The 18077-nt window shown below is 41.0% G+C and overlaps 1 protein-coding gene across 9 annotated transcripts in view; it reads right to left on the reverse strand.

Moving 5' to 3' along the window:
• TJP1 (tight junction protein 1) overlaps positions 1–18077 on the reverse strand; it is a 160275-nt gene that overhangs the window by 66606 nt on the left and 75592 nt on the right. The window contains exon 1 of one of the 9 annotated variants that reach the window (XM_075100165.1): positions 8805–9226. The exons of the other annotated variants lie outside the window; for them this stretch is intronic. Within the exon in view, the coding sequence (XP_074956266.1) occupies positions 8805–8837 (33 nt within the window). The 5' untranslated portion in view covers positions 8838–9226. Of the gene's footprint in view, positions 1–8804; positions 9227–18077 lie in introns of those variants that run through there. 9 annotated transcript variants of the gene reach the window in all.

Genomic DNA, 18077 nt, shown 5'->3' on the forward strand with positions numbered 1-18077 from the left:
TTGCTGGGGGCAGGGCAGATTTAATGAAGAAAAATAGGTAGACTCGGAACTAAAAACTATCTGCTTGCCTTTGGCTCCCTCTTTCCTTTCATTCTCTTCTCCCTCAAATATCACCTAGTATTTAGTTCCTTTCCTCCCATCATTGGTCTCACTTTTGCCTTAGCAAATAGAAGCTTGCACAAAAATACAGGAAAGACAGGCAAATACAACTAAAACATAACCAAAGACAGATCTTTGGCCTCCCCGGTGAAAGTTCATTTGAGAAACCAGATGCCAACTTTTCATTCAGAAGATGATGGAATTCTAACTCAAAAATATTACACAGACCTAGCTGTTCCAGCTTCCCTCTCTTAATTCTTAAGGCATAATACATTCTTGCAATATAGCCTGGAAAACGTCTGCTTCATTTTTTCTGAATCCTCCTTGCTTGTAAAGACCAACTTCTTCTGATGCACTCTTGGTACCTCTATGAAGGAAAGCACACTGATGCAGTTGTTTTCAGTTTCAGAGAGGCCTAAGAAATATTGAGTGGCAAATATAATGAGTCTTGGCGGAATATTGTATCAGAAGAACTGAGGCAGCCCGGACAGGACGGATAATGGCAACAACTTTGCAGTCATACAGTGCTTCTGCCATTCACTTCAGACCATAACAGTGCATAGGTTCACACTATAAGATCTGCAGTTCTGCTGCTGACTGCAACAAACAAAAAATTTAAAATTCTGATAAAGCTAGCAATATACTGTCAAGAAGCTTCCTGACTGCCCCCAAAATAATGACATTTCATGGCCGACTTACCAGTTTACAGATAAGCAACACTTACTTTTCAGTTTAACTGGTACTACTGCACCTAAGAAATGTAAAATACAGGGCTCAGCAGCTGCAAGATGAATATAATAGACTAAATAGTAAGAGTTGCATACTGACAGGATATTCAAACAATTTTACCTACACATCCCCTAATTTCAAACTCCGCAGTTCCCTGGGCAGCTCTAAGGGGCGTTCATCATCTAACTACCGACATTAAACAACCTACAATAAACTTCATGAGCAAGCTTGGAAAAAATAAGCTGGCATACCAGAGTGCTTCCTGTAGAAGCCGTACACTGTTTCCAATTCATATGAAAGATGTTCTTGGTTCGAGCCATTAACATGCTTTTTATAAACCTGTAGACCTTTCTCACATTCCCTAGCTAAAGGCTCTCAATCCTACGATCCAGTCTACATTAACCATAGGGGGGCAAAACCCAAACAAAATGCAAGTCCATTTAGTTCTCTCACATGAGATCACCCTCCAGGAATTTCCGCTGCCGCACAGCTGGGTTATTAACAGAGTGGTTTATCCTGTATGCACACAACAGCCAATCACTTTCCACAACTTAATTTCAAAGTTTGATGGAAACACAAGTTCTTTTCTCAGAAAGTCATGCCTTCAAGCTTGGCTTCAAGATCTTAATACCCACTGGAAATACTGTTTCAGGGAGTCCAGATTTACAGGAAAAGCCCATACCTTTTCCATCTAACACTACACTGAAAAGCTACTTCATATGGACTGAAGCATTCAGGGGCAAAGAAGTATTTTTCCAAATATTATGTAGGAACAATGCTGGGTCAAGTTAGATTAAGTTTTTAAACAAGTACCCTGTGCTGAGAGGGTTAATGTGACCCGACCTTCTCCCAGATTTAATTCTGGTGAAGCCAGCCATCTAAAATGAACATGAATTGTGGATTTGTTATGTCTTGGAATTTATTCAGATAAACAATACTTGGCATACTTAGCCCCAGGTACTATCCTGATCCCATATTAGTTACAACTGACTAATTCTTTGATACCACATTGTCAAGTAGCACCTTTTAAAGTTACTTCTCCTAGAGTTTTACAGTTACAGTAATTCCAATTGTTACTTTCTATTAGAAAAAACAAATCTTTAGATGGCATGATTTAAGTCTATTATATTTTCAATGAAGCTGAAAACAACTGTCTAAATATTCCCTCTTTTGCATTTTTAAGTGTTAAATTAATTTTTATATATTTTTATAGCACTGTGTGCCATGTCCGTCCTTCTGCAAACTTATGTCATCACTGCTTGTAATTTAAGTAATACAAAAACCAACATAATTGTTCAAATTTCACAATCTGTCCTGTTTCATTATGTTACTGCTTCTAGTTATAATTTAAGGTTATTACTCCCTTTTAATTAACTCCACTTAAAAAACTGAGCAGTGTCTCTTCAGTCACAAGTTACTTCATAATTTTTGTATTATCCAACTTCATAATTAATATAACCAAGCCATTAATGCTGTAGCAACAGTGACACTGTTGTAGTGGCTGTGGTCTGAAGAAAGCTAATCAACAAGGTTTGTAGGAAAGGGCAAAGGATGTTCTTTCAGCCACACCAACTCTTCTTCACAAGCTATGCCCAAAAGCTTGATCATATGCTCTGAAGTCTCTTAAGTCTAAAAGACACTATCTCTATGCATTTTGCTTATTCTGTGTCCCATCTGGATACATCATAAGAAACAGTCACCAGCCTAGAATGTAAATAGCTGAAACAAGGCCATTTAATATTTACAAGAAAAATTTAAAGCTGGACACATAAGTGGGGGCCATCTGTTAAAATCATTGCTGACCCAGTGCGGCAGAGGGGAAGACGCTAGTACTGGACCCCATTAAAACTGGGCAAGGAAGCCTGTAGAGTCCCAAAGGATCATGAGTTGAAAACTAATTACTGCTTGGTTTAGGGGGGGTCGGGGGTGGGGAGGGAGCAGTTTGTAATTAAGTTCCTAAGAAAGAAATATAAAAGCCAGTGGTGAGGAAGACTGGTCTTCAGTGGGAAAAGGCTTGGAACTACAGATCACAGAAACTGCCTACTTTTGCTCAATTTCTATTTTTACCATATCAGTACTTTGCATATGTGGGGGTGGGGTAGGGAAACAAAAAGACTATCAGAGCATTACCAAGTTCTGTTATTGTTTCCTCTGCTATGGAAGTCTAACAAAACACCTTATGATGAGATATGCAGGCCAAGAAGGGTCATAGCATGCTTGCGTACTTCTCATAAGAACATGAACTTCACCAATGCAACACTCCGTACTGCTATCATCTTACTGAATTGAGGCTGCCCTCCCCCACCACAAAAGGGTAGAACATCTGTTTATAGTGGATTAGGAAACAAGAATCCTATTAGAGATTACAAAATACCCTTGAGAAAATAAATACTATTTTAACATAAAGCCAGTAATTAAATTTTTAGCACCTACAACATATTTAATTTTTCTAAGTGTCTAAGTAAATCCTGATGTGCAAAGGCACAAAGCAACTCTAAAGAGCTACTGAAGACCCTACAGAGTTAGGAATAGCAAACACGAGCAAAGTACCCAGTCCTACACACACTGGGGCAGTTTTCCAAGCCTGCAGTAGCCCATATACATAGTTCAAACAGCCCACAGAGCTTGTGGCTTAAGGAGTTATCTAAGGATATACCACAGCAGAAAAATCCCATGGATAACCAAGCAGACATCATTGTCCCTAGACGAGTCACCACACCTGTGGCCTCAGCAGCATTTTTTACTCTGCAGGATCCAAGGAGCCCACACTGGACCTTACAGCATTCAGACGAACATATTCCTCCGTTTTCTCAGATCCTTCACTGAAGCACGTCACAACTCCTTGAAACAAGGGCACCCCTATTATTTATGAGTGCAGAGCACATATTTGAATAATCTGTCCCTAAAATAGCATAATAACAGGACAAGACAATGTTTTCATTTCAGGACATTTTGGACCTAGCATAAATACACTGCACAGAATGACAGAATTCATTTTAAGAACTCCCTATGGCTGTTTGCTTAATCAGTACATTCAGTGAAGAAGTCATTAGCAATGTATGTGCCTGAGAACACTGAGCATAGTCTGATATTATTTTTTGTTGCGTTTATACTATGATAACCAGGAAAAATTTGGTGGCTATAAATGACCTATGTCTTTCTTAACCAGAGGGTAGTCTGATGCACAGATTACATAACTGCAGTCATCCAATAAACTTCACAATAAGCATTTAATTCAAATACTACCCCTTAACTCAAAGGAACACTTAGAATTTAACACAGTGTTAATAAACCAAATACTGGGACTACTAATTTTGACATAGACGCACACATGCCTTTACTCTCCCTACACTGTGACTTAGCCTGATTTTCCCCCCCAGCCCCATCCCGACATACAGAAGACATTACCCTTCCTCTAGGTATAGAGAATAGGAGAACAAAACAGAAGAGAGGATCCTATTTCATATTGCAAGCTTATTGGCATGGCCTCTAACAAAATGGGTTAACAGCTGGGTCCTTGGTCAGAATGACACTGAATCTGACACAAAGTTTTTGGATGAGTGCTTTGACCTGAGCTAGACAATACTTTTGCATAGCAATTCAAGCAATAAAACCAAAGTATTTTGTACAATTCACAGCTTGAATAGTTCACTAGTTACAGTTCTGTTTTCAACTCAGTATCTTACGCTGAGGACTCCTTATCAAGTATTTTCGTAAGTCCTCATACCACAATGTTTTCACCACGATAGTACATTATATCAATGTGGACATATACGCAAGCTTAATAACCACTCTCTGACTTGAAGCACCTATTCAGAATACCATGGTTTGAGCCTTTTTTTGCATAGACAGAAGCCCAATATCTAGTCTCATAGTATGTAAGTAGTAGTAAAATGTGCACATTAAAATACCTATGACATACAATAACACATTTCTAGATGTTTTCCTTGAAACAAAGATTAGCTAGCTGACTACTGATAAGGTCTTACTGATTTTCCACTATGTAAAGGTGGAACCAGCTCCCAGGCACAGTCAGATTTCAAGCTCTGTTTACATTACAGTAATCTCTATGCTGTACATTGAACCAGAAGCAAACTCCAGAATGTACTTCATAAAGACCTACAGAGTACAGAGCTCATGGCTCTTCCCACATTGCAACAGAATTCATACTGAAAAATGCACCTAAACTATCATTTCGTAGCTGAAGTTGCCAAACTATCATAACTGTAGCAGTCAAAAAATTTAGGACAATTGAAACCCAAAATAAAAGTTACCTATAGAATTTCTTATTTGAAAACAGAACATTAAAATAAGTATTTCTTGAGGTTCAAATAAAACTCACGGGAACACTACCAAATTAAATGCAGTTATTTTACAGAATCTTTTTTCCAAGTAGAAGGTTTGTTCTCATGTTGGCCAAATCCTCTGTTTATTTCCATACTTGGTGTTACCTCCCCATATCCATTTTCTATGTATTTATTTCTTCTTTTTTGTTATAATTGAAGAATCTCACCAACAACTTGAGAACTGATCTAACATTATAACGTTCATACAAACTTTAATGGGAAAAATAAAATACTTTTCCAAACTCATCTCTCCCATAGATTCTAGCACATTAAAAAACACTTCAAAAGCATGCACATATATCCTCTACAAGAAACAAATACATTCATCTCTCTCAATAGGACTTGGGGAAGAACCCACATTTATGAAAAGTATAGGTCATTCCCTCTAGCAGAGGAAACCAGAGCATCCTTGCAATCAGCAAGTCTTGAACCATTAACACGATCAAGTTCTCAACTTCTGATTGTAGTAGTAGATAATAGATATGTGCCTGGAGCTAGAAAGGTAGTTAGAACAACCAAAATCCAATTAATTACAGGACGGAGGTAAAAGGCTAACATATTCTTTATGCTGTTATTTAAAGCTAGAAGGAAGTCTCAAGAACTCAGGTTCAACATTCAAAAAGGCTCAAGGATTCAAGAAGTCCTGTACTCCCATTTACTACTTGAAAGCCTTTTTTTTTTTTTTTAACCAGTGTGGACTATATTTGAACCCTCAGCTTAAAGGTGGAAAGCTTTACATCTCATTACTAATACCCTGACGCATTCATTCCCACAGCATCCATTAGCATTGTTCAAAAAGACATCAGAAGAGATTAGGCCCCTTATATTTTGCAATCACAGCCACCACTAAATTAGACTGCTAGCAAGACATCATTTCTCTCACCATTTTCTATTGTATACTACCAACAGCTACGGCAGGCATTTAAAGCCTCAATAAAAACACTATCTTTTACAGCATCACAGGGAAAAAGTAAAGTAACCAAGACTGAAAAGCAGTGGAAGGTAGCATAAAGACTGTTGGTAACAGGGCATAACACAATCAATCATACCAGCCAAAATTCCCACATGTACAAAGAAGAGTTATCCAGCTAATAAAAAAAAAAAATTTTTTTTTTTCCTCAGGTTAAGCGTGCCAAGATAAACGTGGACATGGGACACCAGGCCCAAAAGGCTACAAAGTATGTTAAGTAACTATTAAGAGAAAACCACAGGGTTGTTTAATGCATTACAACCCCAAAAAGGAGAAACTGGATACCATGTCTAAAGGGGTTGCTGAAAGAAACAAGATCTGATACTTGAACACAGAAGTCCTTGAATATTCTAAGTATTTCTAAAATATTTATAATCCTCCCACGTGCAACTATTAAAACTATACGAACAGTAGCACAGGAAGTAATGCCTGAAGTAGAAATAATGCTACACATCTATTGAAAGCCTTTCTGTTTTGACAAAGAAACTCATATAAATTGTATGCATAAGATTCTAGCCTCTAAAGACATTTCTGTAATCTAGATTTAAAAGGTAAGAAATTATTTTGATAAAAGGCTATTACAGACTGTATACACTGAAAAAGTTACAAAACTTATGACATTTTTTTCCTGAGAAAGAGATATGCTATTTCAAATACTTGATTTTTATAAAATCTGAAAATATACCAGCAAAGAGTTAAACCTGAGGAAGACTATTTTGCAGGAAGTTAACATACCTTTCAGTATAATTACTTTGGCTGATATTGTGTACATGTACACATGCTCAAAGGGCAAATTTGATACAACCATGATCTCGAAGAAGTTTCAAATGACTACTATAGTAAAATACAAGCTCCAATTTTACATTAGTCTATACAGAAATGTTATCTATTTTGACTGTTTGGTGTATCTAAAAGATGTGGGTTTTTTGGATAGTGCATGCATGTGTTGACGGCAGTATTTTTCAACAGCCTCATAGAACACCTATACTTTAAGAATGTATTTTGAACTGGAAGTGGGAACCTTGCACCCTGATTCTATACATGAAAGAGTCTGCAAAATTTAAGCCGATGCAATTTCTCCCAATTCCTTACATGGCAGAACCCTAACACAACACTACTCTTTTTAGGAGCAAAGACAATATTTATCTTCAAGTCCTGTTCGTTGTTAACATAAATGCATTTGAACAGGGTGGAAAAAAGTACGCTTTATCTATCTCTGTATCTAGGTGATAACACCAGTTTGAAATATTACCCAAAATAAATTACTTCTCCAAATGTAGGCATTTATTGTTGAAATGCATGCATGTATATATTAAAGTGTAATAGAAGATCTCTGAAAGCATATTTAGGAAGCAGCACACAACTCAGTAGATCAAAACTGGCATTTAAGTTTTTTAAATTGCACTCTGTAAGCTAACGTTGCCTTGAATACACCTTGAAAGTAAAATTAAGACTTTGGCATTGATAAAATCACTACAGCTAACAATATGCTACAACCAGTAAGTTCAGCAGTAACTTAGTATTTCAAGTAGTCTGAAGTTTCTCAGTAGTAATGCGGTAAGGTGTGTATTTTGCTTCAGCCGACAGAATGTTACTTCTGAGTAAGCGCATACCAGCGAGTAGCATCAGACCGAAACGACATAGTTTCGCTCGAGAGTGAACACAAGTGAGCCGAGCGCCAGCAACACGAGCTAAGGCACGGTGGGAACTTGTCACGCTGAAGGCAGGGCAGCTACTCAGCAGTCACAGCTAAAAATTAGTTCGAAATTTAAACTCAAACTAGTTTCAAAGCAAACCTTTGATTTCACAGGGAGAAAAATAACCTGTTGAGCGTTCCTAACTCCACCTCTTTCCCCCGGGGACGCTCGGGATTACTCACCGCCGCGGCAGTGCTAGGGGAGGTCATAGTACACACCCCACAACGTGCACCTGCACCATCAACAGTGGTGGAGGACCGGCACAAGTTTCTGAAGGATTACGGCCGCCCCACACCTGTTTACCGTATGTCAGCAAAAACCATCCCCAACTGATTCACCGCCTACAGAAAAATCCTGCAGTACTGGACTCTCCCGGTTAAACCTTTCCTAATTGCTATCCGATCTCCAGCCTGGAAGAAAAGGCGACAGCCTACACCACCGTGCACCCAACGCCCCTGCCCCTCAGCCGCTGAGAGTGCGACCCGGCCGGCCGGCCGCCTGCAGGGGCTTCTCCAGGGGGCCTGGCCCGGGGCCGACCCATCCCCCTGCAGGGGCCCAGGGCACCCCCCGCCCGCCAGCCGGGCGCCGCCGCACGTCCAACAGGTAGGCGGGCAGGGAGCAGGGCGGGAGGCGGCCGCGGGGCAGCGCCCCCCGCCTGAGGAGCTGCAGGCCACTTGCGCGCTGGCTTGGCGAGACCGGCCGGCGGGGGGCGTTGGGCTGCCGGGCGCCCCGGGCCGGTGGCTGGGAGGCCCCGGCTCGTTTCACCCACCTCCCCAGGCCGAGAGAGCGGCCTCCGGGGCGGGCGAGGGAAGGTGAGGGAAGCCCCTGCCGTCAGCTCGGCGGGGCACCAGCTCCCGGGCGTGGCAAGGGGCTGTAAGGCCGTGGCGCCGCCAAAACCGCGCCGGGGCGACGGTGAGTATTAGACCGAGGAGACAGTACCCCCACCCCGGGGCTGAGCCTTACCTTCGTGGAAACGGCCGCGGCCCTGGCAGACATTTTGTTTTCTTCTCTCCCCCAGAGTAAGACGAGTGAGTGCGTGCGTGCGTGCCTACAACTACTCAGGCAGGGGGAGGAAAACCTCGCCACCGCCTCCTCCTGCACCTCACGCAGCTGCCCCAATAAACATCCCAGGGCGCAGGGGGGAGGAGGAAGAGAAGGGTGGCGGGGAAGGGGCGGGGACGGGGGAGGCAGAAAGAGGAAGGGGAGCGGAGGCTCAAGTTTCGTAAAAGCCCGGTCTCTCTCCCGCAGCCAGCGGCGCCTACCGGCCCGCCGCCGATGCGCGGAGGACGGGATCAGCCCGACTGCTCTCTGCCCGCCCCGCCCCTCCGCGGCCGCGCTGCTCGGCCGCCGCGTGCCCTTTCACCCGCGCAGCCACTGACATGTCTGACTGCCGGCACAGCCCATCCCGCCCGCGAGGGGAGCGCCCCGCTCCGCCGCCGCACCCTCTCCCGCCCCGCCGCCGGGCCCGGGACTCGGAACGGAGACGAGCGGCGGCGGCGGCGGACGAGCGGCCGCCCCCGGCCCAGCCGTCCCCGCAGCGCTGGCGCGGGGGGCACCCGCAGGCCTCGCCCGCCGCTGGGCTCCCCCCACGCGCGATGGTCGGGGCGGCAGGCACTGGTGGCGGCGGACGACAGGCCGCCGGCCACGCAGCCTATGGGAACGCGGGGGGCGGTTTGAAGCGCGGGAAGCGCGGCTGGCGGGGGCCGCGGCATCCCGGCCCCGCCGGGAGGCACTGCACACTGGTGGGAGGCGGCCGGTGCGGGGCCGCCCGGGCCATTGTTCCTTCCCGAGCGGCCGGCCGGCTCGGGCAGCTTAGCAGGCTAACGTTTGCGCTCTCCTCTGCGCCCCGTCCTGCCAACGTTGGCTTGGGACGAATGAATTCCGGCGGCCGTGCGCCTGACTGCAGAACTAGGATGTCAACCAGTGAGAGCTCAAACCTGCTTTTGCGTTTGTCCATTGTTTGAAGGGGCGGGACATTAGTTTTCAAGTTCCTAACTGTACATTTTGTTCTTGAGATAAACGCAATAAAGACCCAAAAAGAAAACAACTTGGGAGATTTGATTTGGCTGAAGGTGGTGACTACATAGCATTTCCTATAGCACAATGAACTGCTTGAAAAATAAAATTTTTCAAATATTTTAGGTGAAGGGGGTTTAGTGCATTTTACAAAGTATTTATTTAAGCACTAAGAGAAACACTGCAAACATTTTTATCCATTTAGAAAAAGGCTGTTTGAAGATGTTATACTGCTTTTGAGAGGTGGGTGCCTAACCCATGCAGGATGAGGCTCTATCTGAAAAATGGAGCTGACACTTGAGCATGCTCTTGCTTTACTGCACCAGGACAGCTCATGCCACAGAAAGCTGAGCTTCCAAGTGTTGTAGGACCAAGTCAGAAGTTAATCATTCTTCCAAAAGAATCACCCACTAAAGTGCTTTGAACATCAGTGAAAAGAGCATGCTCCATATGCTAGCCACATCACTATGGTCCACAGTTTATTATGGTGATTAATTTACTCTTTAAATATTAGATGAGAGCAAAAGTTTCATGACTAATCAGATAAATCAACTTCCAGTGAAAGGAGAGTTAAGTGAGAAAAAATCCCACACCAAAATTGGGAGCATTTTGCACTCACTTTGCAAATGTTTCACAAGGCACAGAGAGCAGTAAGAGGCACACTATCAGGGCCACAACTTTCCTGCAGTTGTATTTTTTATGTGCTACAAGCTGCTGTCATGCTCCATGCAACCTTCAGAAGTACTTAAATTCTTAAAATGTGGCAATAATTCAATGATCCAAAGACATGCCCTACACAAAGCTACTGTGTGAGTTTTACGTTTGTTCTCCTTTGAAAATAAACAAATTCATATTCCAGGAAATAGCTGAAGCAAATTCCCAAGGCAGCAGTCCGAAATCAGGGAGGAAGGGCCAACTCCTCCGCCACTGCATGGAGAACGCAGCACTGCAGGGCAGAGTAAGCCCACCAGGACCTTCTTCATCAGAGCAAACAGTGCCAGCATAGTTACCTACGTGAACAGCCTCAAAGCTGCAGTAACCTCTAGCTTTCATCAGCACCATCCCTGACTTCCTGGCACCTTGATGGCTCCCAGAGTACCAGAATATACTGTGGCTTCACCCCCTTTTTCCCAGAGCAACAGCAGCTGTGCTGAACTTGGGAGGGGTTCGACCCCTTCGGAGTTCTACATTGCAGCACTGCCTTCTGCCAAAGCTCCTCTTCTGGCCCCTGCCATGAAAACACTACTGCAAATTTTTTATTTGCTAATTGCTAGATGTAACTATGCCTCAGATTTCTTTTATAAATCTATCTACACATGCAAAGAGTGGAATGTACCATTTTTTTATGCACACATGCTTCATTGCCAGAGTCTACAAGTATTCACCACAGGAAGCAGGAAGGAAAAGGCTAAGATCACAACAGGAAGGAGGGGGAAGATTTCAAGGTGTGGAGACACAATGAAAAGAAACTCAGGGGAGGCTGACCTGATAAAAAGCAGAGTAAAATAATCCCTCCCTTTCATCTGCCCCCTCTTGAGTAAGGGTGGGCAATGCCTGCAGGTTGGGGAGGAGAATAGGTTGGGAACAAAGGTTAAAGACCATAAAACAGGATGGGGCATATGGCAGGGGAATGAAAGAGGACCGCAGGCGTGCAGACGCAGAGTGGTTGGAGATGGATCCCTAAAATAAGCGAAAAGGAACAGGGAAAAAAAAAAGTAGTCATTTGGGTATTGGGAGAAAAATGGGAAACAAATAGAAAGCTGAAAGTAAAATACTAAGCAAAGAAACCTCCAGCAAAGATGGAGGTGCCATTTTTGTATCATGTTACACCAGATGAGAAAATACCATGAGAAAATCCATACACTGAATTTGACAAGGAAGGAGATTATTTAACAGGGAAGGACTTCTGTCTAGGGGTTTGAAACATCTGGCAGTAGACATAAAATAATCACAGATGGTGTCTCACCAGTCTGGGAGAGGACGTACTTTTGGCCCGCAGAGACTAATGGTATTAATTTCTTTCCTTCCTTCTTTTCTCTCAATCTCTTTTTCCTTTTCCCCAGTTTTTTTTTCTTTGTTCCTTCCTTTCCTTCCCTCCCCATCTCCCTTCTTCCTTCCTTCCAACAATTGTTTAAAACTCCATCGCTACTCTTGATATGAATTACAAGAGCTAGAAATGCCATCTTATTCTATTAGCATTGGTAATATGCATATATTTATCAGTAGATACAAATTATTTTAATGGATGTTTTTGCTTGTTTTTTAACAAAGCAATAGTGGGACCACGCTCCTCTCCTTTCAAATTCTTCCTTTAGGAGAACTTTCTTATCTCTTCGTTAATAAATTGCTAACAAGGAAAGCTACCATCAGCAGTATGGAAAATGCCAAATCAAATGTTGGTCGAATCAACCTAAAATAATGATATTAAGTGAAAGAAACCTTGAGTGACATTCCTATTTAACTTTTTTTTTTAAAATTCTTAATAAAGGATTACAAAATCTCTGAAATGAGTGAGTTATGTTTTTTAAGACTTTGGGATTCCAGTGTATTCATGTCTTCCTTTAAAAGGCTTTAAGGAAACAGCAAATGTCTATATATATACACCCACATCTCGATAGATAATGAGAGATATATACATGTCAGTGTTTATGCATATATATGTCCTCTATCTATAGTACATTCAACCACATACAGATATATACCAAATCCCATCTGTTAGCTGGAAGATCAGAATTTTAAATCATATTTTTCATACTGCCCTATTAGGTCCTGAAAACAGGATGACTTCCTTATTTTTAGAGAGAAAATTATCTTTAAAATTGCTGAGGAAAAGCAAGTGTTTTACTTATCCTTTAAATAACTGCTACTGGGAGATGTGTGAAAAAAGACTATTATATTTTCTTGGTAAGAAACCTAAAAATAAAACTACAGTTTGATCAGTATAGTTCAAACCATAACCCTAAATTGACCCAAAGGACACAGAAGGACAATCAGATGTGTGAATCCTTCTTTCTAACTGAAGGAACATATATCTATTACACTGCAAGAGCAGGAAGTCTAGTCTTTACTTTGTGTTGACTTTTTAAGAAATGTTTTGACCACTTAAGGATGGGGAAGAAGGAAACTGCAGAACCGCAGCCACTACAGAGACAACTTCCTGTGGGCTTTGTGGTGTGTGGCTCAGAAAGAGAACAATTTACATAAGGTCTTTCAGAGATATCACATGGTTTTGCTGCCCTATGAGGTAGTCTTGGGATACTTAGCTATAAATATGCCTATATATTATCAATCATGTCAAGCAGTTTAGTTGATATTGTACGTTCTGTATTTGTAATTGTCACCTGATTTCAGCATTTCAGGAACAAAAAAGAAAAGAGGAGAAAACCAGAATTCACCCTGTAAACCACAAGAGAAGAAAGTATCCGTTTCCACCTCAAGAAATTAGGAAGTTTTAAAGAAAGCTGTGGGAAATTCATGTCCTTAAAATTACACGGAATTTCAGTGCCTTGCTGAATCAAGTCCCTAGGGAAAAAATTAATGTAGTAATGATGTCTAGTAATGATTCTTATCTTCCTCCCACCTCCATGCAATTAAAGCTTGCTTCCTATATCTACTTCCTCTTTAAAAGGCTGTGTATCACGGTAGGTGCCTCTTTTAAAAACACTGCACAGAATTGCTCAATATACAGTGAACAGAGTCTTCCAGTAACTCATTGCCTCTTACATATTGGAACTGTTAGACAAAGACAAAATCCCAAACATCTGTACTCTACCTCTCATTAACAAGTTAAAGCACACACCTCAAGCACACAACAGAGGCTGGATATGCCCTGAATGGGAATAAATGCAACCTGTTTGGCAGTCAGCCAGTCGTAAAACTCCTGCTGTTCTAAACTCATTGTTATTTCTCGTTTAACACCTTAAAAAACAAAGTATTAAGTATAACACAGTGCAAGGTTTTTCTGTTCAGTCAGAATATCACTTCAATTTTTAAGCAAATGGCAAGCGTACAGACAGAGTTAAAGGTAGGCTGCAGTGGCAAAGCAAGCATTTATCACTGTTACACTGAAGAGTAGTCTTTTGCTTATTTTGTGATATCCTTATAAAAAAACTCTTGTCCCCTTGGTTTGGACCATGTCTTAGAGAATCTTTGTCATCTGTATAATAATGTGTAGTGACAAAATCTGAGACCACTGCTGAAGGAAATGTTATCGTGAGTTTTAATTTTGGTTCGTGACAGCAGAGCTAATTTATTACAGAAGTGTTGTGTAAAACTATTCTACTTCCTGTCTCAGGGAGACGTTTTGTAAATGGGACTGTATATTTAAATGCACTGCAGCTGATCTAGGCTGATTTTATTAAATGCTTCACTGTAAGTAGCCACTTGATGTCAAAATATCAGATATTCTGGATTGTTCTACTTTCTCCAGGTTTATTTGGTAAGAAGGGACAGTAAAAATAATTGAAGACAGCTGTGAAACTTAAGCATGCTTACATTCACTGCTGATGTGGTTCCAGAGTTACACCAGAGAAGCACCACACATGTTCCACTGATCTAGAGTTGTATTTTTCAGATTTTTATTTCAGCGAGCATGACTAGCAGTTCATTGTCAAAAATGCTTGCCCAGACAACAAACACCACCTATAACTGCACAGGTAACTTTGTTATGTAAAAGTGAAGAACCAATGCACATCTGGATAAAGATCATCATTACTTACAATCTCTATGTATTTTGAAAAGGCACCCCAGGGACAGCTTAATAAAATTGATTGATTTCATTACCTTGCTGGCAAACAACTCTAGTCAAAACCAGAAATTTTCCTGTAACCCTTGCACAAGATACAAAGTGACAAAACTGTTCTCTGAAACACAAACAGAAATCCCCATGTATAAGGACTAATGAAACTGAGGAGGGAAGGGGATTGAAGAGGTGTGGTTTTCCAACTCACAGAGTTTCGAAGTGTGAGATCACTTCTCCAGTTTCTTAAGCATGAATATCACGGTTGTGATGAGCACCACAGGAAATTATCGTGACTCATTTTTGTTAATGAGAAGGGCATATATACAGAACATGAAAATACATACTACAAATTGTTATATTCAACAAAAAAACATATACTGAAAATTGTTATAGTGCTAACAAAGTTTATAGATAATACCACAAAAGTGCGAGCTCATTTGCGTCTTAATTCTTCATATAAGAATTACTTTAGTGCATAATTACAAAAATGTAGAAACTTAAATTACTGACATTTATAAACTAATACATTTTTATTGCTACTCAGCTTTTGACTTTTAAAATCTTAAGACTAATTTTTAACCTCTAGCCTTCCTTATTACAACTGGTACAAGACTCCATCTATTCTTTTAAAATTCACATGCACAAGTCCATCAAGTCAAGGGATTAACAATGTGCTTAGAAGTAGGAACACCAGATTACACCCGGTAATTCCAGTGTAATCTTTACCTTAGTTGGTAGTCTGTCCTAGTAGCACCTGCTTTGTAAGACTGACTTCAGTTAGGTTTAGAGAAGGTAAGGGGATTAAGCTCCTGATGGTCATGCCCATAGGGTTATGAACCATTTGCACCTTAGTATATGCTTTTGTTTCTACCTCCAGCTACTAAAAACAGTTAAAAGAAAAGCACTTTTAAAAGATCGCTGTTTGAGTCAGTGGAAGAAACTCAAGTTATTGTATTTGTACCCCCTGCAGCTTTCTTAATCTAATAATACATAGTTATTATATTGCACAGTGGTGTCACTGCTGGTCCGTGATCATCTTGTTGGGGCTCCCTTTCAAAACCATTACCATTCAAATATGTATTAAGGCTGACATGAATGTGTTAAATATTATTTTACTACAAAATACTACAGTAGAACATGGTTTTATAGGTTTCAAGTCCATGGTTCAATAATTCAGCCTCCACCCTCAACACATTTAAGACGAATTTATTGAGCATCACATGCTTCCCATCTTAAAGTTTAGAGTGTTTTTCAGTCACTTTTTAAGTCTGTAGCAACTAAGGAGACATTTCGTTACCCGTGATATTACATATTCTATTTTAGATGTGTCTGCAATCAATAACAAAATTTAGCTCCCAGGGACATGTGGTATGTGTAGTATGCCCTGGAAGAATAATACATCTGTAACAGTTATAGTGTTGTTCTTTGTAATTATTTGTTTTATTTGTATAATTACAAGTTTTTAGAATAAATTTAAAAGTGCTCATTTTATGTAACGGTTTCAAGATGTCAATATACAAAAAGGATAATAGAATTGAAAGTGCTTAGTGTGGGAGGATATTGCATTATTTCCTGACCTGTTGTTTCAGGAAAGAAAACACATGTCACATATTGGCTTTTGGGCTTTGGTGTGTCACAGCACATGAAATCAGTTGGCAATATACACAAATGTGATGGAAGCCCCACGTTCTTCTAATGTTACTTGACCACTTATTTCTGCTCTTGCACCGTGACACCACCTCCATAGCCGCACCAAGCTAACTCTATACGGGGATAACTAAAGTGATACTGGTTAAAAACTTATCCTTGTAGCACAGAGGCAGGAACAATTGGCCAAAGATGGGGACTTGTCGGGCTGGATTTACTGGCAAAGATAACAAGATTATATATGTACACTTACATATCATTTACCTACACTTGAAGCACAGAGATCTGCTCAGTTGCAGATCTCCCAACTTGTGGACAAAAAGCATCCTCTGCCTTACAGGGGCAAGGCACCCATACCTCATGTGAGCTAAGACTGCTTGCTTCACTCCTTGGATAACTGCATTACGTTTTTCAAGTGGTCCTGTAAGACATGCCACCATCCATGTACAAGAAATCCTTAGATGCACATTTTTCTTTAGTTTGGAGATTTATATAGTATTGGCTGCATGCAGAGTCAGTAAAAACAGTAATCACTGAATCACTCAAAAGCCCTCAGAAAACAAGCATGCTTTTGACACTTGGTCCCATTAACTTCAACCTGTAATACATTTCCAGTCAGATAATTTTTAGAAATAACTAAATATGATTTTAGTTCAAGATTTACAAAATGAAGTTTTGATCACAGACTAATATTAGATGTTTAACACAGTGAACAAGAGGTTCAAAAAGACATACTAGATGTGAAGTACTAAATGAGAATTTTTTTATAAGTCATCACACTGCTTATACTGACATAGGGTCTAAACTTCGGTTATTTCCCTCAGTTGATTCGATTCAGTCTCGCTCTCTAGGCATTTACTCTGCAAACATATCTGTAAACTGATTTACATTTGCCAGACCAGAAGTTCTTCAGAGAAACTCACAGGTGGCATCTGCCTCTGAGGGGGGGAGGGCACGGTCAATTCTGATCTTACCTAAGTGCTGCTTGTTAAAACTGGTTGTGCATTTGCTTACTCAGAAAACAATAGCATAAACATATGAGACTCAGGGTGTATCTTCACTTAAACTCCAACTTTAAATCTGAGAAATATGCATTTAGAAATCTTCCTGACTCTGCCACATTACCAGAGAAACCTTCCTCATTGTATAAGGCCACATGCCACAACCTGTATTGTAGTGACTCCAAGAGGCTCTAATCAGAACGATGCTTTCATCTAGCTAAACATATACAGACACTACAGAAAGATTCAAAGCAAAAATATTTACAGTGTAAAGCTAACAGGGCAGACACTGTATTTACCACGCTGGAATGAGTGTTTCTCACATCTTACATTTCTACATTTTTAGGTAGCTTAGGCTTCACAGACAAGGGCACACTATATCAATTTCATTAGCTAAATCTTTTCCTTACACGCGTCTGTTCAATCCAGTGTGCAAGCTGAAGAACTGTAACTGCCATATCTTTTTTTAAACGTGTGAGATTTTAATACTTGTGAAAAGTGGTAAAGCAAGAGTTGAGGGACTGAAATGCTTCTTGTTTTCAGAGCAGGTAAAGGAAGGACAAGCATTAAAGTAATCTTTCCTGCAAAGCCCAGTCAGTGGGGCTGTTTTCAGTCCCTCGATCCCTTTGCCTGAAAGCTTGTCCATTATTTCCAGTCCTACACTTTGGTCTTATAAAAGACACAGCTTTTCCCCATATATCTTGCACCCTAACTAGCAAGTCTTTATGAAAGCCTTTTCAAAACTGGATAAGCCAATTTTGCAGAGTGGGAGAACTTTCATGAGTCATATAACACTCTTACTTCTTGAATTGTTTTAAGATGAGTAAATTT

The sequence above is a fragment of the Phalacrocorax aristotelis genome, chromosome 7, assembly GCF_949628215.1.
Source record: "Phalacrocorax aristotelis chromosome 7, bGulAri2.1, whole genome shotgun sequence".
Lineage (NCBI taxonomy): Eukaryota > Metazoa > Chordata > Aves > Suliformes > Phalacrocoracidae > Phalacrocorax > Phalacrocorax aristotelis.